Source organism: Cucurbita pepo, chromosome LG06 (assembly GCF_002806865.2).
Source record: "Cucurbita pepo subsp. pepo cultivar mu-cu-16 chromosome LG06, ASM280686v2, whole genome shotgun sequence".
Taxonomy (NCBI): domain Eukaryota; kingdom Viridiplantae; phylum Streptophyta; class Magnoliopsida; order Cucurbitales; family Cucurbitaceae; genus Cucurbita; species Cucurbita pepo.
In genome coordinates this window covers 1,374,029-1,397,347 of record NC_036643.1, presented here as the reverse complement: position 1 = coordinate 1,397,347, position 23,319 = coordinate 1,374,029, and the positions used below count along the sequence as shown (strand labels likewise).

The window sequence follows — 23,319 nt, the reverse complement described above, 5'->3', positions numbered from 1 at the left end:
ACCCCCCCCCCGGTTTACGTATTAAATTTGTGCACTCATTATAAAGCAATCATGCATTTTTTTGGCAACGAAGTTTGGCACTCCAAAGTCTCCCGTACAAAAGCTCAACATCCACTTACCAAGACATCAACTGAAAGTTTCAAGCTCAAAAGCAAGGGGTCTCCATCTGGTCCAGCAATATCATTCATCAAAACATCGGGAAAGATATGGGTACCAAAGCAGTACCTGGAAATTAATTGTTACCATGTAAATAAACAAGCATATCGCAGCAAAACACTCTTTGTAGTTGAGTTAACTAAACAGATAGATAAATTGTACATTTCTCAAGGAACCTCCATAACAATAGTAATTATCATCTTCAGATCATGTTGGACATATACAATGTTCATCATGAACTGACCCAAATTCTTCTTAGGCCCTTCACCACCCTTTCAGGCATTAAACACCAGAGTTTCATCAAATAGAAAAATAAGAATCACATGCTTACCAAAATGCAAATGTTGCCGCTGAGAGAGTTAATACAGTGTACACAAATGGCCCAGCTATGGAATCGGCAAGCCTTTGTATTGGAGCTTCATGGCCTTGCGCATCCTCAACCTGATGGTTATGTATAAAGTTTTAAGTATGGGTTCATCAGGGAAATATCTGTCCTTCCTTCACTCAGTAGTTAAGCAGCAATCTTTTCAATGTATGTGCAGTGGAAATGAATTCATATGCAAGGAAAACTCAAATCGAGCTGATAAATTTTGTGAATTTTTTTTTCTCCAAATCCAAGCTAGTTTTTAATTAAGTTCGCCTAAAGCAAAAACATTTTCCTTTTTAAGCAACCAGAAATATCTGTCCCTCCTTCACCCAGTAGTTTTAAGCAGTAATCTTTTCAATGTCTGTGCAGTGGAGAGGAATTCATATGCAAGGATGACTCAAATTGCAACCCATGTAACAGTGAACCCTCCAACTGTAGACCTGATAATATCTTGAAATTGTAGTAGATGCCCAAAAGAAAATATTACTATTGTGGTCGTTAATTTTACAAGGTAGCCCATTAAGAAAAGGCAATTTACCACTATGCATACCAATGTAATTCCTGTAGAAATATAAATATAAGAAAATGGTTCACTTACCATTCTCACAATCTTGGAGATTGTTGAGTTCAAGCCAGTAGAAGAAGCTTCAATTCTCAAAGGGCCATCCTAGAAGATATCGATTTTGATTTATTCCCAAAAAAAAGTTGCCTTCTTGAAAATAAGGTGGCAAATCACACTTGTATGTAAATCTGAATAAACACGCAGTTTGAAATCCTAAACATCAAGGAAAAATCATACCCAGTTCACAGTTCCAGCTGAGACGATAAGGCCTGCTTCCTTAAATACAGGTAGAGATTCCCCAGTAAGCATTGATTCATCTACAACACTTCTTCCCGCAAGAACCTTTCCCTGTTCATCAATATTATTGTTAGCCAAGCATTTTCAAATCGCCCCTCCTTAAGGTAGGGCAGCATCTATTGATAATGGAGATCTTATAGAAGGCAGAGGAAGATGACATGTGTGGTTGAGAAAAATAACTATTGACACGGTCATTTGGGCCATCAAATAAAGAGGCATTGTTCACTAATAATCTCTGATCTTACATCCACAGGAATAGTCTCTCCAGGCAAAACTAAAACCGAGTCTCCAACCCGAATGTCATCGGTAGACACCTGAATGCACATTGCATCCGAGCAAAGCACATCATCTGTAGAGGAATTGCCTTCTGATGGAGTAATCACAAGTCGTGAATGGGAAGAGATCAACGACTGCCAAAACGTGAATATTTAAATAAATAAACAACTTGGGACACGCAACTAGGAGAAAAGGGAATGCTAGAGCCACATGTATCACACCCTAACAAGTTACATAGTCTAATTCATGTGTTAATAAGCACAAAAGTAATTATTGGAGCAATAGAAGAAACAAGGAGCCTAATACGCTATAGAGAACCACGATTCCATACAAACTCGCTAGATATAACTTTCGACTCAAGGGTGATCAACATATATGTTGAATCAAGGAGCCTTAAACTTCAACTTTGTACTTATGATAGGCTGAAGCTCTGAAATTTGAAGCATAAAAAATCTTTGGAATTTGTGAAATTTAGTTGTCAAAATCTTGACTGCCTTATAATTTCAAACTGTCTTCTATTTTGACACTTTCTAAATGATGTCTTGAACGTTGAATGGCCTCCTCTGGGTGTAGGAGTTTCATAGGCCTTGGCTACACATAGGCTGACTAATTTGGATCCAACTTTCACATGGCTAATATATTGCATCACATAGGCATAAGAAAGACACATGCCATCTTTTGGTTTCCAACGTCATGTCATCTGATTTAATGGATGATTTTGATTAACACCTGCTAAATTTTGGAAGGTCACATTAACGACATGTAATTTTCTCATTGCTTTATGAAAATTTTTAATTGGTTAAGAATTTCTTTTACGACAGCAATAGAATATCCCAAGGAGAAAGCATGTAGCAATAACTTGATATTCAACCATGATAACAATCCAATAGATACATGCATTGTAACATTTTACTGTTTAAGATTCATTTGAAACTTACTAAAAGCTCATTCATATCACTAGAGGCCTTAGCCCTTGCTCTTTCCTCCAGAGAGCGCCCAAGAAGCACAAAACCAAGAAGCATGACCTGCTCACTAAAAAAGGAGTTGCACTGAGAAATGCAAAATCAAGAGCCAAATTCCTTCATAGCCCAGAAATTTAATAAACTAAATTGAATGTGAACATAGAGGAAATATTATCAATTGAATCAAGACAATACAGCAGAAGGTCGAGCAAGTCACCGGCTCATCAAAAAATGAGGCATCCCAGTCTAGCTCAGGATTAAGAAGTGAGACCTACAAGAGAAAGTTTAAAATTCGTTCATATTAAACTACAGCAATGCTTCTCTAAAAAAATAAATAACCAAATAATAGCCGGGGAGAACTTGATATCTTTGACAAATCGCCTTACCGCACTGATAATAAATGCAGCAACTGCCCCAAAACCCACAAGAGAGTTCATATTAGGTGATCCCTTCCTGAATGCCCTCAGACCGTCAAAGAGTAGTTCTGCAGCAAACTATCATTTTGAACATCATACAAGATCATGGTAGCAAGTTTGGGTGGTCTATCATTAGCAGTAAAGAAACACTACTATCTATCCAAAAGGCCCGAAATACTAATAACTGCTCAACAAAGGCCTTTAAAATGACTCAGAGTAGTCAAACAGAGTCTCCACACTCCAACGGCTAAATGACACGAGGAAAGGGAGAAATAGAAGAAAGAAATCTAATGCTAGCTTAATAATCTTGTGTACTAAGCAATCTTTCCATGATGCTAATCGATTTCTTTTCAGAAAGTAGCAGTATAAACAATTAAAATAAAGTGGATAAACAGACCTCGTCCTGGTCCTAAAAGAGCAACCAAAGCAAAACAACCCTTCGCATACGAGTTATGAAGTATCTCCATCACTGGTCCTGAAACGTCAAAATAAGCCAACTTAATTCAAATTGACTTCAGCTACAGGCTGCACTTGCGTTATACTCCGAAAATGCTTAAACATTACCAGAAACATTTCATATTTGCTTCAAACCACTATTATACAGGTCCCATAGTTTACGACTCAAATTAATGAATTCAAAACTTATGAAAGTCCGGACTGCCTATTAATTCTTTGTATTTCAAAATTGAGCCATCCATATGACATACACTGAGGTTGAAGCAATAAATAGTTACAAGATTGCAAAAATACCGTGGTGGATGTGAATCCCAAAAGTGTGCAAGATATGCGATGCGTGTGAGCCACAGCATAAGGCAACCAAAGTCCAAGCAATAGCCACTCGATTCCTACTCTTAACCAGCATTTTTCCTTTTTTCTCAACCATCTCCTTCCATTTTCTCACATTCTCCGCCACTCCAACCTCCGAATTCCTCAAAACCGTCGGAAAGCCACAATCCGTCAGTCTTCGCGCCAGACTCTCCGCCACATTCACCGCAGAACCAACCTCCGCGCCAACTTCATCCGATTTCAACCGAATCGCTGCTGTCTCAGTCAACATATTAACCACCACAGAGTCAACTCGGTCGTCGGACGAGATAATGGATTTGACTCGGGAGACGCATGCACCACACATCATTCCAGAGACATCAAGAAGAACAGAAGACTCATCCCGCCGCTCCTGTTGAAGAATCGTGTTCTGAGCTCGAAGTTCGGCATCAAGAGTATTCGAAACAACGAAACGATGCCCCAAGCATCTTCCAAAACGACGTGGATACTGTTTCCGTACTAAACTCTGAGGTCGATGCCGTATGGGGAGAAATCCAGGCCTAGAGTCGAACAAAGAAGCCTGAGATTTAGAGACGGAGTGAAAGAACTGCCTCTGGTGAGGCCATAGAGAGAGCCGCGCTAAATCGGCCGCCATCAGAGCATCGGACCGGCGCCGGAACTGATAGTTTCAGAGAGGGAAGAGAATTGGTGGCCAATATTTCAACGAGGAGAGCATGTGGTCGTTGAATTGCAGACTCTCTTAGCTAAATTTTCGGTATGAACTGCAACTGCCACGTCATATACTCTATCCATGGTCGACCGGTAATTTTAACACAAGCGGACGCAGAAAAAAAAAAACACGCGCGCGATTTTTATTATATTTTAGGAAAATACATTTTTAATAAATAAATTTTTACACTTATTAAATAAGTAAAATAATTAGTATTAAATTATATTGGATTGCGCATTCATTACTACTAAGCTACAACTTACCTAAAAGTCCCGTGAAATAATTGAAGGATAATCAATTTGACTTTCCGACCACCCACTCAAAATAGGGAGAGCGCACTACCGCACCTGTCCCTGACCTATCTTATCTGAGAAAATGAGATCATCAAAATAAACACTCACTCAGGGTATATGGATTTTCTTAAACGTTCGATTTGTTTATAGGCTTGAGGAGAAAGACAAGAGCATAACCAGTTTTCAGATCATTTGCTCTCGATGAAAGGCAAGAATTGGAAGTTATAGATTGTCAATAGCTTCTTTTGGTTCTAAGGAGCTTGTACCTAATCTACCCGAAACCTTTATCCGCATTAAGAGTGATCATCATAGATTCCAAGTTCGATATAAGAGTCATTCATCTTCTAACTAGCTCTTGGTTGGAATCAATCCATTAAGTTAGTTTTCTTTGTGAACATTTTGCAAGGATTCTAGAAGGATCTGCGCTTATTATTTGGTATCAGAAGGGGACATCTTTGGCCGGCTCGGGTTAACGCAGTTAATAAAAATCTTCTAATATTTAAATAAGTTAATATTTTTTTTTTGAAAATAAATAAACAAAAATAGGTAAACATTCTCCAGTTTTTTATTTGTAAATTTCAGTTAACGGCAATGGAATCAGATACCAAACCAAAATAATAATAACAACAATGAACGGAAGGAGGCACTGTTGGTTAATGGCGAATAATTCTTCTAAAAACTAAGCTTCTTTAAGACTCATTCATCTTCAGAATAAATTCCCTCTTCACTAACCAAAAACTTTCCCATAAGAACCAACCATCAAACAGTTAGTTCCATTGCTGCAGCAGCAACGACGCGACTTCGAGGGAGCCGGGACTCGGTTGGTTTTCCATCTCCATGGAGGTCGGGATCGGGGCTACGTCGAGGAGGAGCCGGTTTTCTTCGTACGACCGGTGGGTGGCGGTAGGACTTGGGATTCTTGCAGTGGTTTCGCCGCTGTATATCGACCGGAGACCGAGCTTTGATGCGGAGGAGGAGGAGGAATCATCCATGAATCTTGGGTTCTGGTTGCCTGCTCTTCTCATAACCTTGATCTTCATTATTGCTGGAGTGCTTCACTTGGAACAGAGATGCGCCAGATTTGATGCTTATTGGATTCACAGAGTAGGTGGCTCGTCCTGTGGCATATTCATCGTTCTTCTGCTTCTTGCATTTGTTTTGAAGTGTAAAGCTTCTTTAATGTTCTGGGACCCTTGAACGCTTAGCTTTCCAAATTCTTCTTTCTCTGTTCTTAACTTTCAGCATACCTTTTACTTTCATCAATGGATAGTAAGCTTAGAGTTGAAGAAATCTATACCTTTTGCCGTTTTCTTTTCGTTGCATAAATGTATGGCGTATTCGGATTGAAGCGTTCTCTGTTTCATGAGTATTTGGGATGTAACGAACTAAGCCCACCGCTAACAAATATTGTCTTCTTTGGGCTTTCCCTTGAGCCTCCTCTCAAGGTTTTAAAACACGTCTGCTAGGGAGAGGTTTCTACACCCTTATAAGGAAAGTTTCGTTCTCCTCTTCAACAAATGTGAGATTTCATAATCATTGTGAGGATTTGCCCTTCTTGCCGTGGTTTTGCAAGAAAGTCAAGTCCTCACATCTATTGGGTAGTGAAACCAAACATTCTTTACAGGGGTGTGAAAACTTCCCCATAGTATACTCGTTTTAAAATTTTGAGGAGAGGCCCACGAGGGAAAGTCCGAGGACAATATTTGTTAGTGGTGGACTAGGGTCGTTACAAATGGTATCAGAGCCAAACACCAGGCGGTGTGCCAGTGAGGATGCTATACTCTCAAGGGGGTAGATTGTGAGATTCTACATGTGTAAGAGAGATGAACGAAGCCTTCCTTATAAGGTGTGGAAACCCATCACTAGCAAACTTGTTTTAAAACTTTGAGGAGAGGCCCAAAAGGAGAAGCCCAAAAAGGACAATACTTGTTAACGGTGGGCTTGGCTCATTACAAATGGTATCAGAGCCAGACACCGGACGGTGTGACAGCGAGGACGCTGGGCTCCCAACGAGAGTGGATTGTGAAATCCTATATCTATTGGAAAGGGGAATGAAGCATTCTTTATAAGGGTACGGAAACTTCTTCCTAGCATACGCGTTTTAAAACCTTGAGGGGAGGCCCATAAGGGAAAGCCCAAAGAGGGCAATATTTGTTAGTAATGAGTTTGGGTCGTTACAAATGGTATCAGAGCTAGACACCGAATGGTGTGCCAACGAGGACACGCTCGACTACCAACAGGGTAGATTGTGAGATCCCACATCCATTAAAGAGGGGAACAAAACATTCTTTATAAGGGTGTGGAAATCACCCCGAGCAAACGAGTTTTAAAATCTTGAGGAGAGACAAGAAGGGAAAGTCCAAAAAGGTCATTTCATCATCATAGATCAGCTAAAAAAATCTGATTCATTTCAAACATCACAGTACTTAATACACTGGAACTTTCTATATCAGCTCACTGAGAAAAATGGCTCCTATGAGATCCATGAATTCATGAGATATTACAATATATAACGACTTGATAACAGAAAAACACGAATCGGGCACACCGAAAACAAATCAAAAACCATAGAATCAAACAAAGAATACAAGGTTTTTTCATGTTTGGATGAGAGCTGATGATCATAAACCAAAGACATATGTTATAGCAACCAAAGATGTCAAAGCTAATAGCAACATACGTGTGGTTAAGAATTGGCTATTGGCTTTGCTGCATTGGTCATTAGCCCCACTGTAGCAACCAGGCCGCGTTAACTTAGCCACACCTCCCTCAAAGGCAAAGCTATTAGAGAGGCTACCATTGCTGAACAACACACACCAAAAGTAGGGCGAGCCCCCATCAGTGCCAGTTACAGCAGCTCCAACTTCTGTGTTGTTCTTGTAGTTGAGAATCTCCAAGCTCTTCTCATTCAGCATCAAAACATCAGAAAATGCTTCAGGAGCATGAACATATTTAGACTGGCAACCAAGCAACCGCCCCGTGATGGGAGCAAGAGAAGAGACAAGTACTCCACAATTGGGAGCAAATGTTTCAGTAAATGCAGAATTTGGAGGCTTCATTCCGTCGGGACCTCCGACCGCGTCGCATTTCCCTTGGTATGCCTTGATATACTGAAGAGCAAGGCATGCCAAGCCAGGATTGTCTTTTAGAGCAGGCAATTTGTGAGCAGTTCTGTTCTTGTTAAGCACGACTACTAGTTTATCAGCAGGGTTATCTGTCACATTTGCTGCAATTGTTCCAGATCAACAGCAGGTAAGTTCTCATACTCTCAAGAACACAAACAAAATCAGAAACTAAGCAATCAGCAGGAAGGGGCAACAGATCTGAACTTAGAAATGTTCGTGGCTGTTACCAATCAATCATTTAGGTAAGAATGCAAGAACCCAGTAGCAATTATTGGTTGAACATTCAAAGAAGAAGAAAAAACAGAAGCTCCCAGATCAAATGCAGATCAATTACAACATACCCAGAAGAGAGTCTTCAAATCTAGAATAAAAATATACACTATACACAGAAGAACTTGAAATCATAAGCTTAAAGAGACAAAAATGGCTATTGAAGTAAGAAGAATGAGCAAATGGGTACGAGAATAATTTCGACTTACAATCAGCTGCAGAAAACACAGAAACGAACAGAGCACAAAACAAGAGACACCATAGAATCTTGGTCGCCATAGAGCTGTCTTTCGGAGAGAGAAAGAGAGAAAGAGAGAGAGAGAGAGAGAGGGAGAGAGAGATTAAGTCAGAATGAGGAATGAAGAAAAAGTGAGATTTAAGCGACGGAGAAACTTCTGTTTCACTCAAAGGGCAGCGGCCATTGAATTGGTGAGTGAGTAACTAAAGACCACAGGATTTCATTATTAGGGCCCAAACCAAACAGATCGGCAGCAACCACCATCGGCCATTTCTTTGTATTTGTTTTGTTGATAACAATTTCACGTGTTGGTTCCAGAGGCATTGTCGGTGGCTGTTCGTTCATTTCTCAAACAAAGCTGTCTGTCTCGAATGTCCTCATCTACTCTCTCCATTATAATATTCCATGTATGTTTTTGAATATGCGAACAAATTTGTCGCGTGGAAGTGCTCAAATTTGAGTGTCGGCACCACAACGATGACCCATTACAGAGTTTTCCATAAAGGCGCCAACAGGCGTCCATTAGAACATTTTTCAGGGTAATCTTCTAAAATTAAAGCATGAACTTTAAAGACATCGGTGGCACTAATGGTTCAGAATCAGAAACGTAATAATAGGATGAACAGTTCACTGATTGTATCCACAGAAACTTGAAAATAATGTGTTCACAATCACTCATTTTTAATCTCTCATAGACACTGCAAAACTGAATTAAAGATGGAAGGCTAACTTGGGTGGTAGCAATATAGACAAGAGATAACTTATTTTTTAAGCTGTCACGAAGATAAACTAACTATATACCCCAAGCAAATGGAAGCTGACAGAATTCAAGACCATCCATGTACATAAAGCGAAACTTGGGTCGTCTCCCAAACTCGGAATTAACAGGTGGGAGGAAAATTTTGTAGGGAAGAGAAGAATTAGTCATGTTGGAGACAGACTGCTGAAGATCCGCTTCAAACTTGCACAAGCGATACGCAGTTGTACCATGCTAATTGAGGAGATCTGCCGGTAGAAAGAAATATTTCAAAGTCAGCAAAAACTATCAAACAATGTAGAAAAGGGAAAGAGAGACACCCCCCACCTTTGGACAAAAGCGGACATCCAACGTCTCGAGCATGCTACATTTAGATACTGCAGCTACAACCGCTTCTTCCTCGATGTTGCAAGACTAGGGAAACACAGATCTAGTTAGTTTCATATCATATGCATCTCTTAACTCCCATTTCTTTTGTTCTTTTTCATGTCTTTTGGTCCTTTCTTTTTTGGGGGGGGGCTTCAAACATCATAGATACAGACACATAAGGTGTATAAAGTTTGAAACCTAAGTATTGTTCAGACAACAAAAGAGGAAAAGTAGAAATCCAACAATTTTAATCAAATGATTCCTACAATGGATGACTTCCTATCCCAACAAAATTTCAAGTGGAGAAGGGTCCTTAAAACCAGAGGCCGGCAGAGGGGGTCTGGGTGGGAGTTCAACCCCCGTCTTGACCCCATCTTTTACCCCGCCCGCGTTTCAGTTCACTCGGAAGACAAGATTCTGGACTATTCAGAGTGGAGTTGTATTAACATTCAAAATGTACATGGAAGAAGAAATAAATACCTGAAGAAAGAGACTGGTCAACTTTGGGCAGTCGAGTTTCAAAACTTCCAGAGAGCAACAATTACTAGACCACAAAAACACGGATTTAGCAAAGTAGACCAAAAAATACCCGACTAGCATTGTTAATGGAGCAAAAGGGTGAGGAAGTATGACCTCAAATTAAGAAAGCATAGGTTGTAACAAGAAACGTCGACTTCCTTGAGATTTGAAGACAGGGATAGGTTTAATGACGATAAATGAAAACATCGTGCAGCTGGAGGAATGAGAACCTTCCTAATATTCTGACAGCCTACACAGTTAAGATTCTGTAACAAACGATTTGGCTGTGCAACTGGTTCCTCAATCTCATCAAGAGTGGCTTGACCAAGAGGAATGGGGATGCTGGACAAAGAAAGCTGTCCAATGCTACAACCCCAATTTAGATCATGCATGTTCACACATCCATTTAAGCTCACATGAGTCAAGTGTGTGCAACAAGCAAGAAGCTCTTCTATGGCAGATTGACAGAGCGTCCCGTAAGATAAGTCCAACTCTTGAAGAGCTGGAAGAGCACCTTCCTTATACAGAGGCTCTAGCGATGAGTCAGATAAATACTTGCATGCTTGTAGTTTCAATACCTTCATTAAGAGTATAAGGAAAAAAGCATCAATACAACAGAAGATCAGACAGGCTCATAATAATATTTGAGTAAAATCTAAACTGCCTGAACAGCAATATATCTAAAAAAAGGTTACCTTAAGTTGTATACAAGACTCAAAGACTGGCTGCAAGCTCATCAAAAAGGTATATGATAAATCAAGCACAACCAACTTCAGAAGACATCGTAGAGAGTAAAGGCCCTCTGAACCAACCGAAGGGCATGACATCAGTATTAACGACTCAATCTGTGGACATGAGGCAGTCGTTGCAGACAAACACTCGTCTTTCAGTTGCCTGAAGCGAAAAAGAACTCAATGACATAAGCAACAAGTATCTATCAAATATAAGTTGCCATCCAAATAATCATAACAAACTAACCCACAAAAGGAAGCATCCAATGATGTTAGACGAGGACAATTGATGGCCGCCTCAGACAATCCACCACAACCTTTCAACTCAAGTAAATCCATACAAGGGGCCTCAAGTCTTAACTCATTCAATTTGGGACAGATTCCCAAGTTTAATGACCGCAGACCAACCTTACAAAAGAGAGATAAAGAAGAAACCTCAATCCTAAACACTAGGCAAATATTTATAGAGATTGAAAAAAATTCACAAATAGGCAGCTTTCACATACCGGGGAAAACGATGCTCTCTCGAGATGATCACAGCCATCTAGAGAAACCTGTTCAAGATTAGGACATTGAAGTTCAAGGGAAGTGATTGCCCGGCAACCAACAAGGGAAAGACTGCCCAAAGAACTGCTACAGAATTGAACAGCAGTCAAACTCTGAGCAAAAGAAACATGTTCACATTAGAAATCAATGGAAAGTCAAAAACAAATCATTTGCAAATTATGAAACCACAAGGAATAATACCATGATACTAAGGGGTAGCACCAAGCAACTTACCTCGCAGTTATCAAGAACAAGCGATCTCAACATAGGGCAGCCACCACCATCACTAAAAACCTCACAAATAGAATTCGTTAGTGATTCACAGTCTGTGAGGTCCACATCTTGCAGACTAGGGCACTGCAAAACCAATTTGGCCAAGCTCTCTTGTTTCTTCAACACTAACTTCTGCAAGTCCACAAAAGTACAGTCCAATGTTCTTTTATACCCCTATAAGATGAAGTTAGTAAGGAAGACAACTTTAAGATCCATTGTGACATACTTGAAGAAAATTGGAAGTGATGTTGATCCGGTGAAGTGATGGACAATTAGAGACCATTATGGATGATAATTTAACACTCTGTAAACTCAAGTCAGAGAATCTGCAAGAATAACAAAACTGATTCAACTCAAGGAAAAGAAGAGAAGGCCCAGTCCAAAAGTCATTCTACATGAAATTAATCACATGATGGATGCACTAAAAGTCGCGTGAAGTTGAGAAGACATACTTGCGGCAATGGACAAGTCTGATATTCTGCAAATGAGGAAGATCCAGAGAGACGGAAGTCAAAAGACTGCAATTATCAAGCTCCAAAACCTGCAATAAGTCTCTAATCCATTTTCAACTAATTCAGATACAGCATCGGGCAAGTAAAAAACAGAAAAGGTAGAAATAGGTTAGTTTGACCTTCAAACTAGAACTACTAGATATTGCGGTCATTGAAGCTGATGTGATGCCCTCACAGCTGTGAAGCTTAAGCACAGTCAGCATTGTCAATCTTACAGACTTCAGGAAAAAAAAAAAGGAACAAAAATATCAGAAAAGAAGTCTGAAGGGGAAAATAGTCACTTTCACTTAAAAGTTTAACTAAAATGGTATGCCACCTCCAAAGATATATTTGGGCAGTATGATGCATTCAGAAGCTGGAGATTCAGGCAGTTTGAGGAAATTTCACGTAATGTCTCATCACTAACACATGAACAATTGGACATATCAAGAGATTCCAACTGTGGGCATGAAATAGCGGCTGAGCGAATAGCAACATCTGAGAGCTTGTGGCAAGAGCCTATATCTAGGTCATGAAGAAGAGGGCAGTTAAGAACAGCCTGTGCCATGTTGCTGCGCTTCAACGACAATGTTTTAAGTTGTGGACATCTGCAAGAAAACATACTTCAGACCAAAAAAAAAAAAAAACACTCAACAATCAAATACATTTAGCATTAAGATGCATAGACAGTAGCAACCTAACAGATACTCGCATAACACGACATTTAGTAAGATGAAGATGACGCAGTCTATCATGGCTTATAGGTATCTCTTGTGTAACATTAACTAGCGTAGAATCATTGACAGTCAAGCTCTTCAACAAATGGCACTCAGCCAGGGCGTGAAAAAAGGTATCTCCCAGTTGTCCTCTCCCCAGAGTTAAAACCTCCAGATTTCTGGAACAATGATAGAATAAAGAGCAACAGCAAAAAGATTCAAGATCAGGATAATAAAATAATAATAATAATAGTTTTTTTTTTTTTTTTTTTAAAAAAAAACAAATTGCGGTCATTACCTTAAAGAAGAAACTGCTTTCATGGCAAGCAAGTGAACAGCAGGTACACCAGAGATATTGACCTCAGTGGCATTTGGATATCTTCCACACATATCCTCAACTGCAGTCAAGATTTATAATCAATCAGAATGATATTGGAAAGTAAGGAACATAGAGAATATGATAGGATACTTGTTAATACAGAGGTACATAGATATATGACCAGATAAATTTATACTATATGGAGGCCCGAAAGAAAAATGTGACTGGATAAAAGTAGGTTAAACATGAAATATAATTGAAAATGTCGCATTGGCACCAAAAACTGCTACAGTGATTTGTCACATCCAATCACATTTATGTAATTATGTCCAAAAATCATTTAAAAAATCAAAGCAATTTCTGAAGCTAAAAATAGCATGCAAGAAGTTCTTTCCTCTATATTATATATACCTAGTCAAAAAGATTTAGGGAGAAAAATCATACTGGGTGCTGAACACAAGCTCCATATATGTAACAGTCCTAGACTTTAACATATCATGAGTGCTAAAGACATTCCAGACTCCGAATACTGGATCCTTCACGTTTTGAAGTTCGTCATAACATATTGCCTCTATTTCCAAGAGGCAACCAAGATTTTTTAAATCATCTCAACTACTCTGGAAAATAAAAATAAAAAGAAAACGCAGCAAATCAACCACTTGAAAAACAAAACCTACATTGTTCCATGGATATGTTCCTATTTTCAAAATTCAAACACCTCCAGAAATCTTCGTGAGCACTAGCAGCTTGCCACTGCCTGCAGACTATAGCAGCTCGACAAAGATTGATGTGATCCAAGAAAGAGAAAACCTGATATTCATTATGAAATAACTTCATGTGAATAAGAAATCCAAGAAACAAAAAGATAGGCTAGAAAACAATCATTAAATCTCTGGAGATGCATACCATATGCAGTAAATCATCTGTGAGATCCATCCTTACTTCAAATCCTTCCGATTTACAGGTGTCATTCTCATTTATCCCATCATCTCTATCAAAACTAGATTCCAAGCCTTTGTCGGCATCAACTCTGCTTGATGTAGTACCATGGCATAGATATTCGTTCCTAGTCATATTTGAAGATGATCCATTACTAAAATCAAAATCTCTCGCAGGATTTCCAGCACCCAAAGGCCATGAAGTTGCAAATGAGCTCTCACTGGGGAAGAATGAAAAGAAAAGAAAATAGGCAACAATCATTAGAGGTGAATAACAAGCATCCATTCATATTTTGCACTTATCAACTGGTCTAACTTCTAAATTGTAGGTAACTAGATAGGGTGCTAACTTGCAAGAGCTAAGCGGTTGAGGAGAATGTGAATTATCCAGAATGAGAATTAGTGCACATACTAACAGTTTAGTTAACTCAGAGTTTACTCTTTTCTAAACTAGAAATCATAATCAACCACCGTGTGAAGGTCAGAGTTTCCAACAAAAGATCATATTTGGCAGAAAGACAAAATCACGAAAGATTCTACAAGTTCTGAGCCTATAACCACCTGGTTGAATTACCATTACGCTCATCCGTCAATGATAAACCTTACTGAAGACATTTTCTTAATTAGTAATGAAAAAATAGGATCAAAAATAGGTTTGCAAATGAGTGTGATAAGTATATAACCAAGGTTGACAATGCTTGAAAATAGGACTCGTTTGGGCATATCCTGAAAACAATTTAAAAAGAACAGATTTGACAAAATATTTCAGATATTGTTTACTATCCAAATGGAGAAAAAGTTATGACTCAAATCTCATACACCTTTGATTTCCTGGATATAAATAAATCATGTATTAGGAGCACCTATGTGCATTGAAACGCCCTAACTATCGTTGTACATGAAGGGTTGCTTAAAAAAAACAACTAATAAGACGATCAAAAACAATAAACATACCCAATTTCTTTACTTTTCATTTTTTTTTTAACTCATGTAAGAGGCAAAATAACAAAGATTGAACTTCCCAAAAATAAATAATTTTCTACTTCATGTAAAAGGAAACTTTTGCATTGTAAAGACTCACTCAGAAGACTTGAAACTGAAAGAGACTTCGAGATATCATCTTTGCACACATCTTCGAGAAAAGCCAAGATTTTTCAAGCAATACCTCACTTTTGATTAAAAACAAATTTTTTATTTTGAAATCGAGAAAAGATATGGAAAATACATTGACAAGACAAATAGTCTGCTAACAGCCTAATACATACACGATAAAAGATGCATGTTGGATAAGGTCGATATAAAACCATATTGCTTCATATAGATTCCACTTCAATTATTCAAGAAAAGAAAGTGCTATGCGATATAGATTTATATACAGAAGCGAAAATATAACAACAAAAACAGCAAATTATTCAGAGACTGCCGCACAAATATAACAACAAAAAACATGCGTTGATAGCTATGTTACGAAGAACCCCGTACTCGTAAATGATAACATCAAAAAATGCTAACGATATCCATCCTAAAATACCACAAAATCTAGTCCTAAATCCCACTAAAAATAAAATTTAAGAAAAACCCCAACACCCCTTATCAAAAGTGGGGAAAAGAAGAAAAGGAAACCAAAAAAAAACGCCAACGTCACGACACCTTAGCATAATTCATATCCACAAGCAGTCTACTAGTGACTCACATGAACATGGAGTGAACTTTAGCGCGCTTATGGTGGGCATCCCGATCGCGTTCCTCATTAGAAGTCTCCATCGTAGAAGACAAGGCCAAAGCCGAGGCGCTACTGCTCTCTCCTCCCTCAGACTGATGCAGAATTCCAAAAGAAAAGTTCCAGGGATTGACAGCCCCACCACCGCCGCGCAGCTCATGGTCCCAATGAACACCACCATCGCCCTCATCGTGCATTGCTCTGACCATATCCTCAAACAATCTAAGCCGATCACCGTCGTGGCGGTCAGGCCCATCAACAGCAATCGCAAGTGGGTTACTCCCACCAGAATCATCGCCATTTCGCATAATGCGATCAGAGTCATCCTGGTTCTCAAAATCCCCCTCACTCATCATGGGTTTCATTTCACCCTCCTTCTTCAGTTCCTCTTCCCTTTCGTCTTCTTCTGGAACGGTGAAGCACAAGCAGCACCAATTCGTCATACACTTGGACGCAAAGGCAAGGTATTGACACGAACCCTAACTCACGATCCCACACATTTCCAAGTATCCAGTCCCCCTCAAACCAAAGAATTTCAAAATTAACCGAAATAAACAAAGCCCAGAGGCAGTGAAACCCTAGAAAAGATCAAAACGAACCCCACCAAGGAAAAACAACACCCCGAGAATTGGGCGGCAAATCAAAACAGAAAATACACAAAATCAAGAGGGAAAAATAAATGGGAAACAAGAATTGAAAAACGGGGGACAAAGATAAGGAAGTGAAGAAGAAAAGAAGAGATTTGAATGGATCTGATCGGACCTGAGAGATGCTTCCGTTGTTGCAAGTGGTGATGTAATAATCCCAGAAATCCCAAATTTTAACAACAACGAAGGAAGGAAGGAAGGAAAGAGAGAAAGCATGGGGGGTGGGTATTTCGCGAGAAACGGCGTCGTACGGGTTGGAATAAAAAAATAAATAAATAAAATGGAAAAATAGGGAAAAATTAGAGTGTGCGCGTGTGTTCAGATTCACAAAATCTGGGGCGTGGAGTTTGAAGAACACGCGCCAATAATTCGAACTAAAAATAGGAAAAAGATTGGGCGTTTGAAGGACAGGTTTGGCGTGAGGCAGCAGCGTTCCTTGCCACTTCCCCACTCTCCCAAGTCAAACTCATTTCTTCATTGCCCATATCACTTCCATATATTTATAAATATTTATTAAATAACCCTTTTTTTTTCTTTTAAAAATTATTTATCTTTTTTTTTTAAATACACTTTTAATTCACTTTAGATGATTAAATTTAATAAATTAAGAAAAAAATTAATTTAATAAATTAAAAAAAGTCTGAGTATCATGTAAATTCATTTAATTTTTTAGAGAATTCAGACCTACTTAAATGTATTTACATATCAAACTCGTTTTAAACGAACGCCAGTATGGGTCGGATCGGAGATGAAGACGAGCACGAACAAGAGGGGCCCATAAGAAGAGTGATAGAGAAAGGAGTGAGTGAGTGTGGGTGAGTTGATTTTAAGCATCCCATTTAAGAAACACACTTCATAGGTTGGGGTACACTATAACCTATACACACTTTTCTTTCCTTATTTCTTTCCATAATTTATATATATATATTAAAAAAAAAACGTTACATTATAATATATCTCAGAAGTGAACGTTCTTTCTATTTAAAAAAAAAAAATGAGTTGATCTAGTGGTCAAGTGTTTTGGTGGTCACTTAATTGTCTGTATTTCTCAATACAGTAGAGATGCGTAAACTAAGCTATGGTCACGTATTCAACGGTTTCCACATTCTTATAAGAAATATTTTGTCGTGACATTGATATGTAATGGCCCAAAGTGAACAATATATGTTAACGGTGGGTTTGAACTGTTACAAATGGTATTAAAGTAAAAAGCCAGTAGTGTGCCAACGAAGACGTTAGAGATGGATTGCGAGACTCCACATCGGTTGAGGAGGATAACGGAACATTCATTCTAATGGTGTTACAAAACGAGTCAAAGCCGACAATATTATAAATAAATTATGGAAAGAATGTGTTGGGTAATAAATAGACAGTGATAATTAATGAACATTTAAGGAATTAGCAAAAAAGGATTAAGGAACAGAATAATTACGGAACAAGCCACTCTCGCTTTTTTTCTTTATTTATTATTATTATTATTATTTATCTTTTTTAGACAATTCAACGGCTGGCAAAAAAGGGGACAAGTGGGACCCACTCTCCATCCTTTTCAAATACGACGCCCAAAAATTCAATTCCACACTTCTTTCCCTCTCCTTCTCACCCCATATACCAAATTACAGATATTTATATTGTAAATTTTTTTAAAAAAAATTAATAAATAGTGAGATATTCGATTTCCCGTAAAAATAAATAAATAATTTTGCAAATAAAATAGGTGGCGAGGACGAGAAAGGCTTCCCCATCACCGCCCCGTTGACATATGTAGCCGAAATGGTCGACAATTTCATTTTAAACCCTCCCATTTCTCAATTTTTATTTTTCAATAAAATAAATTTGACTTTTATTATTTCCTTTTTTTTTCAGGTCTCATCAAAATTATTATTATTATTATTATTAGTTGGACTTACACCTAAATCATACAGAGGACATGTTTAGCAAATTGGGCTTCGTGATTTCTTCTAGGCCCAAGCCCAATAACATCAAACTCGGCCCAAATTCACCGTATGGGCCTCACAATTCAGCCCAGTTTAAAAAAAGAAAGAGAAGCCACAACTTTGGAATTGGAATAATCTCATAAAGTTCCTATTTTTTTTTTAGGTATTTATATACTTTAAACTACGCGAATCAGTAGACGAAACTATTGACATTTAAATTTAGGGAGCACGTTTATAACTATCGAAATTTTTTATAGTATTTTCTGCACTTACTTTTTGTTTATACGAGAGATGCGATCCAAATCAAAATCCAAGCTAGAGAGCCCGACCGAACGCACCAACTTTTGGAAGACGAGACATGTAACCACCAAAGTTTCGACTCAACAAAGCTATAAGGTAAGAGACAAAAACATGTTGTGGCAATGGTGGCGCCTACCATTGAATTGCATTGATAGGCACCTTGAGCCAATGAGCTCTCGACAACATTTCAATTGGATACAAAATCCATGGCACTATTTGTCTTTTGGGTCAACTTTTTTTACAAAGGAAGCATGCTATCCAAGTCAAATCACTTTGCATCTTTGAGCAAAAGAATAAGCTTCAAGTTGATAGGCTAAGTTTGCTTTTGAAGCCAACAATTCGAGATCAAGAAATCTCGAGCAAAGATCTTTTGACCTGGAGCAAGGATGGCCATTGGATCAAACAATGTTTTTCTCTCCACGAATCTGCTCCATTGATTTCCAAAGTGAAGCTTCCACTCTTTTTCTGAATAGTAGTGTGGCAAATAGAGCTTGAAGTCGATGCAATTCACATGACATATATTGACAATTTCTCGATTTTGTTCCACTAACTTATCAACCAATGCAAGTCTCGGATTTGGTGGAGTGAATCGTAGTAACGCCACTAGGTAGAACACTTCACCTTTTGGTAATGCCACCGAGGTCCGAGAATCCCACCTATTAAAAATTACAAAACATATAAGTCCAACGAGGAAAGAGAGAGAAGATCGAGATGATATGAAGTGGACCAATGAGAGGGTTATTTAGGAAATTTTGGTGGAAAATAATAAGAAAAATCTCATATTCCTCAAAAGGTAATATTCTCATTACCCAATTTACCCCTTCCCTACACTCCCTCACCTATAAAGGTAAGTCCTTTATATAAACACCCCCATTACAAGGTGAGTCAATTTCCAAAAATTCTTCAATGTTTTTACACTCCAAAAACATGGGACTCACAAGTGTCTTTGTCCCACAAGGACGCTATTTTTTCTATTATTATTATTATTATCCAACTTAAAAAAAAAAAAAAAAACAACGTTAATGGGAATGTTTAAAGATAATGGCACACGTGCGAGAACTAGAGTCACACGTGCGAGTTTTGAGGTGTTTGACCTACCTCAAATCTTAACCACCCAATCCTAAGACGTTCAGCAATTTGGTCAGCAAATCAGATCGAAGGGATCAGGTGACTTAAGGTTTAAGCCAAAACGTGACCGTTTTGGGTCCCATTTCCCATCCCTCTCCCTCTTGGCCCATGTGCACAGAAACGTCGTCGTTTAGCACTAAATCCCGCCTGGACATTTGCCCCACTCTTACGTGGCAGTAAGCATGCTTTGATCCCGTCGTACATAATTTCCCCCATCCTTTTCTTTTATGAACATTAAAAATAAACAAATAAAGGGAGGTGGGGGGTAATACTTACCTGCTACGCAGAAGAGGATAGACGAGCATGGGCCCACCGACTCCATTTTTTAGGAGGGTCTTGAACACCGCACGATCAAAATTAACGATGTCTGATTTCGACACGAAGAGGTTAAGCCAAGGATGAGGAGCATCCCAAACGCCGTTGGCGATTGCTTCCTCCTCCGCACGCTTCACACGTGACAAAAATTGTACGTAGCTGAGGTCCACCTGGAATCTCAGCCCCTTCACATACCCAAGCCCACTCAACAACCTCTCAACATCCTGCCAAAAAAAATACCAAAATACGTGGGGAGGGGCATTTTCGTCATTCCATTCATAGCAAAACGACATCACTCGATTTACAGATTCCACAAAATGATGGCTTTTTGGCCACTTATATGAAACTTATAGGGACCCTTGTGTCAGCAAAATCTCAAATAATCAGTGTTTTTACCAAACACTCCCTTCCCTCCCATTTTACGATTCTACCCCGCAATCTCGCTTGTAATTACCAACCTACCCCCACAAATATAATTAAAAACAGTGCCATCCTCGTAATTAGGAATAGATACTCTGGGCAGTTATGGGAGCTGCCCGATGTCAGAAAATCCAATGGAAGATACATTAATATCGTATTGTCAGTTTTCGTTTTTTGTTTCCCCCCAAAACTAAATAACAGCCTCACAATATATTAAATTAAATATTACGCCCCCATCAATAAAGGAAAGGTCGTCGTTTTATGGTTTAGATAATGATGACTAAGACCAACAAGATCAAAAATCACAAGCTTTATACGACTGAGAGCTCTTACTTTGACCTCGTCACTGTCCGCCGCTGGAATTTTAATTAAATTATTCAAATAAAATTCCACCTCATCCCCTTAAGGGACCCACTTACCCCTATTCCAATGGTCAAAATCCACTACCTTCACTAAAGTCAAAAACCCAGTCATTTTTTTTACGACAATTATACGTGTGTGCCTCTGTAAGCATTTACATACCCGACCCCACAGATCATCTCAAGATCCGACGGTCACAAGTTTCTTTTATCATTAATATAATTATAATAATAGTAATAGATTTTATTATTGTTTTTTTTACCGTGTCCACGGTTGAGACTTGGTCGTTGTTCCGGTAGTGGACGGCGACCTCGAGGCAGTAGAGAACCGAACCGGCGGTTTCCGGTAAATGAGATGAGTCGAAGATAGCACCGGAGGCTAACGGCACTGTGGATCTTCCGGTCAATGGGTCGTCGTTGTTGGAAAAAACGAAGCCTTCCACGTAATCAAACGAGTCGCCTTCCGGCCGCCGTACTAAGGATTCAGCATCGCCGGCGAACGTTTCGAACTCATCGTAAACCAATCTAATCCACCGTACCTAATTAAAAAAACCCATTTAATTAAACCCAAATTACGTAACGTAAACGAGTAGCTCATGCAGCTAATAATGGGATTAAACCAAAAAAAGACACGAAATTAGTGGTAATAATGGGATTACCATATCCGGCGCTGGCTGAAGCAAAACACGAGCTCTTGTGATGATTCCAAACTGACCCAAACCGCCGAGAACGCTAAAAAACAATTCCGAATTTTCATGTTCGGAACAGATTAGAATATCCCCTTTTCCAGTCACGACTTCTAATTCAGCCACGTTGGAAATTTGTGGGCCGTACCGGAAGGCCTGGCCACTAACGCCGCCGTTCGACAAAGTCCCACCGACGGTTAAGCTAAGGTAATCAGTCCAAGACCTGGGAGCCAATCCATAACTCGAAACGCAGCGTTTCAAGACGTCTTCCCATAATGCCCCTCCCGATACGTCGGCGTAGGTCAGTCCATTAATCTGGACGATACGGAAATGATCCTCCATCGCACGCATGTCCACAACCAGCCCTTGATCTGCCATCGCCTGGCCGTTGATTGAGTGACCGTTACCCCTCGCCGCCACCGTCAGATTAGATGACTGTAAAGCCGATTTCACTACCTTCGCCACATCATCCGCGCCGGCTGGTCTCACTAAAGCCAACGGTGTTATTGAATGTAGTCCCCCGAAATCCTTACCGGCTAAACCAGTGTCCCGTGAGTCGGTGCTGACGCCGCCTTGTAGTTGAAGCTCTAGAGCCTCGCACAGAGAGGACCCGTCGTGGGGCCGGCGGGAATCGGTGTCCTGTATAAACGGTTCCAGGTAAGCAATCATCGTCGCCGGCGTAGGGCTATAAATAATGGATTTTTTTTTTTTTTTTTTCTTTTCGGATTTTGTGAATTGTGCTACTACTAGTAATGTTTTAGGAACATAGGCGCTTTAAATAGCGACCCGAGGAAGAATTGAGGCTTTATTTATTATTATTATTATTATTTTAATAATTATAATAATAATTTATTGTTATTTTTTGGGGGTTAATTCCACTGTATTTCTAATGTTCTATGGCTTCATCTTACCTTCAATATTTCGTTGAATTTCTTGTCCTATCGACATCTCTGTCTGCCACTCCCATATTCCCACATTTTTTTCTTCTCCCTTTTAATTAATAATAATTCTTTTTAATATATTTATCCCCCACCCCTAACTCTTATCCTTTTAATCTTTAAATTAATACATAATTTATATTAATAAACACAGTTTACTTGCTGTAAATATGTTTCAATTTTACCAATTATTTATATTCACACTTTTTTAATAAAAAAAACAAATTCGATGAATATCTCTTCTTATCAGACACTGGTGAAGCCTGGTAGACCCATAATCTATAAGTCCCAAAATCACATAAAAGTTCGATAAATACCTCTCCGTAACAAACGGTGGTGAAGCGTAGTGGACCCATAACTCACAAGGTCTTAAAATTACCATTTGTAACAACCCAACTCGGTAGTCGATAAATTTAAGAGATGGGTGTCCTGTTTTGTTTTATTTGGGTGATTTAAAAGTGCTTTTAAATCTAGAGATTAAGGCCTAAATTGAGGGATTATAAAAATATAATATAAATAAAGATAGAACAATAGTTTCAACTTTTTGATTTATACTTTACTTTGGTCGTGTCGTCATAGGATTTGGCCAATGAACACGCGCCACGTACTCGTGTTTCGTGAAATTGAATTTGGCTTTTGGCCCTTCATTTTCCACTCAATTTACTTATAATATAAATTTAAAAGCATATTATATCATATTATATATTTATTATTATCACGTCAACGCAAATACGACATTTCAACTACATTTGT

General features: G+C 38.9%; 5 protein-coding genes across 7 annotated transcripts in view; 1 reads left to right on the top strand and 4 right to left on the bottom strand.

Moving 5' to 3' along the window:
- Positions 1–4,599, bottom strand: part of LOC111796502 (copper-transporting ATPase PAA2, chloroplastic) — a 10,034-nt gene extending 5,435 nt beyond the window's left edge. For both annotated transcript variants that reach the window (XR_002815361.1, XM_023679143.1), the window contains exons 1-10: positions 3,787–4,599; positions 3,434–3,511; positions 3,007–3,104; positions 2,838–2,891; positions 2,597–2,683; positions 1,628–1,792; positions 1,323–1,433; positions 1,122–1,190; positions 488–597; positions 120–225 (exon numbers count right to left, since the gene is read on the bottom strand). Coding sequence is in view for 1 of the 2 variants with exons in the window: in XM_023679143.1 (XP_023534911.1) it covers positions 120–225; positions 488–597; positions 1,122–1,190; positions 1,323–1,433; positions 1,628–1,792; positions 2,597–2,683; positions 2,838–2,891; positions 3,007–3,104; positions 3,434–3,511; positions 3,787–4,456 (1,548 nt within the window). In the remaining variant the exon portion in view is untranslated. The remainder of the gene's footprint in view (positions 1–119; positions 226–487; positions 598–1,121; positions 1,191–1,322; positions 1,434–1,627; positions 1,793–2,596; positions 2,684–2,837; positions 2,892–3,006; positions 3,105–3,433; positions 3,512–3,786) is intronic.
- Positions 4,600–5,413: 814 nt separating this feature from the next.
- LOC111796500 lies at positions 5,414–6,134 on the top strand. Its single transcript, XM_023679141.1, has one exon. The coding sequence runs from the start codon at positions 5,662–5,664 to the stop codon at positions 6,019–6,021; it is 360 nt and encodes a 119-aa protein (XP_023534909.1). The 5' UTR covers positions 5,414–5,661; the 3' UTR covers positions 6,022–6,134.
- A 1,066-nt stretch (positions 6,135–7,200) lies between these two features.
- LOC111796499 lies at positions 7,201–8,741 on the bottom strand. Its single transcript, XM_023679140.1, has 2 exons — positions 8,429–8,741; positions 7,201–8,050 (listed from the first exon to the last, which is right to left on the bottom strand). The coding sequence occupies exons 1-2, from the start codon at positions 8,496–8,498 to the stop codon at positions 7,446–7,448; spliced, it is 675 nt and encodes a 224-aa protein (XP_023534908.1). The 5' UTR covers positions 8,499–8,741; the 3' UTR covers positions 7,201–7,445.
- A 308-nt stretch (positions 8,742–9,049) lies between these two features.
- LOC111796498 (F-box/LRR-repeat protein 15-like) lies at positions 9,050–16,714 on the bottom strand. 2 transcript variants are annotated; one of them, XM_023679139.1, is made up of 17 exons: positions 16,599–16,714; positions 14,085–14,337; positions 13,856–13,988; positions 13,158–13,257; positions 12,841–13,038; positions 12,481–12,751; positions 12,284–12,382; positions 12,105–12,193; positions 11,879–11,978; positions 11,614–11,784; positions 11,340–11,492; positions 11,081–11,241; positions 10,798–10,996; positions 10,217–10,680; positions 10,064–10,127; positions 9,542–9,628; positions 9,050–9,462 (listed from the first exon to the last, which is right to left on the bottom strand). In XM_023679139.1, exons 1-17 carry the CDS (start codon positions 16,697–16,699, stop codon positions 9,382–9,384), a joined length of 2,724 nt encoding a protein of 907 aa, XP_023534907.1. In that variant the 5' UTR covers positions 16,700–16,714; the 3' UTR covers positions 9,050–9,381. The 2 variants fall into 2 exon arrangements, with proteins under 2 accessions (XP_023534907.1, XP_023534905.1); XM_023679137.1 differs by having other exon boundaries at positions 15,810–16,691.
- Positions 16,715–18,834: 2,120 nt separating this feature from the next.
- On the bottom strand, positions 18,835–22,377 carry LOC111796710 (cytokinin dehydrogenase 7-like). Its single transcript, XM_023679451.1, has 4 exons — positions 21,602–22,377; positions 21,206–21,481; positions 20,125–20,387; positions 18,835–19,376 (listed from the first exon to the last, which is right to left on the bottom strand). Exons 1-4 carry the CDS (start codon positions 22,295–22,297, stop codon positions 19,034–19,036), a joined length of 1,578 nt encoding a protein of 525 aa, XP_023535219.1. The 5' UTR covers positions 22,298–22,377; the 3' UTR covers positions 18,835–19,033.
- Between the last annotated feature and the right edge of the window lie 942 nt (positions 22,378–23,319).

Coding starts and splice junctions, on each gene's coding strand:
- LOC111796500 (XM_023679141.1), top strand. CDS start 5,662: ATGGAGGTCGGGATCGGGGCTACGTCGAGGAGGAGCCGGTTTTCTTCG.
- LOC111796499 (XM_023679140.1), bottom strand. CDS start 8,498: ATGGCGACCAAGATTCTATGGTGTCTCTTGTTTTGTGCTCTGTTCGTT. Junction 8,051..8,428: donor TGTGTTTTCTGCAGCTGATT/GTAAGTCGAAAT, acceptor GAACAATTGCAG/CAAATGTGACAGATAACCCT.
- LOC111796498 (XM_023679137.1), bottom strand. CDS start 16,279: ATGACGAATTGGTGCTGCTTGTGCTTCACCGTTCCAGAAGAAGACGAA. Junction 13,989..14,084: donor CAGATGATTTACTGCATATG/GTATGCATCTCC, acceptor AATGAATATCAG/GTTTTCTCTTTCTTGGATCA. Junction 10,997..11,080: donor TTGGATGCTTCCTTTTGTGG/GTTAGTTTGTTA, acceptor TTTTCGCTTCAG/GCAACTGAAAGACGAGTGTT.
- LOC111796710 (XM_023679451.1), bottom strand. CDS start 22,297: ATGATTGCTTACCTGGAACCGTTTATACAGGACACCGATTCCCGCCGG. Junction 20,388..21,205: donor AAGTCTCAACCGTGGACACG/GTAAAAAAAACA, acceptor TTTTTTTGGCAG/GATGTTGAGAGGTTGTTGAG. Junction 19,377..20,124: donor TATCCTCTTCTGCGTAGCAG/GTAAGTATTACC, acceptor AATTTTTAATAG/GTGGGATTCTCGGACCTCGG.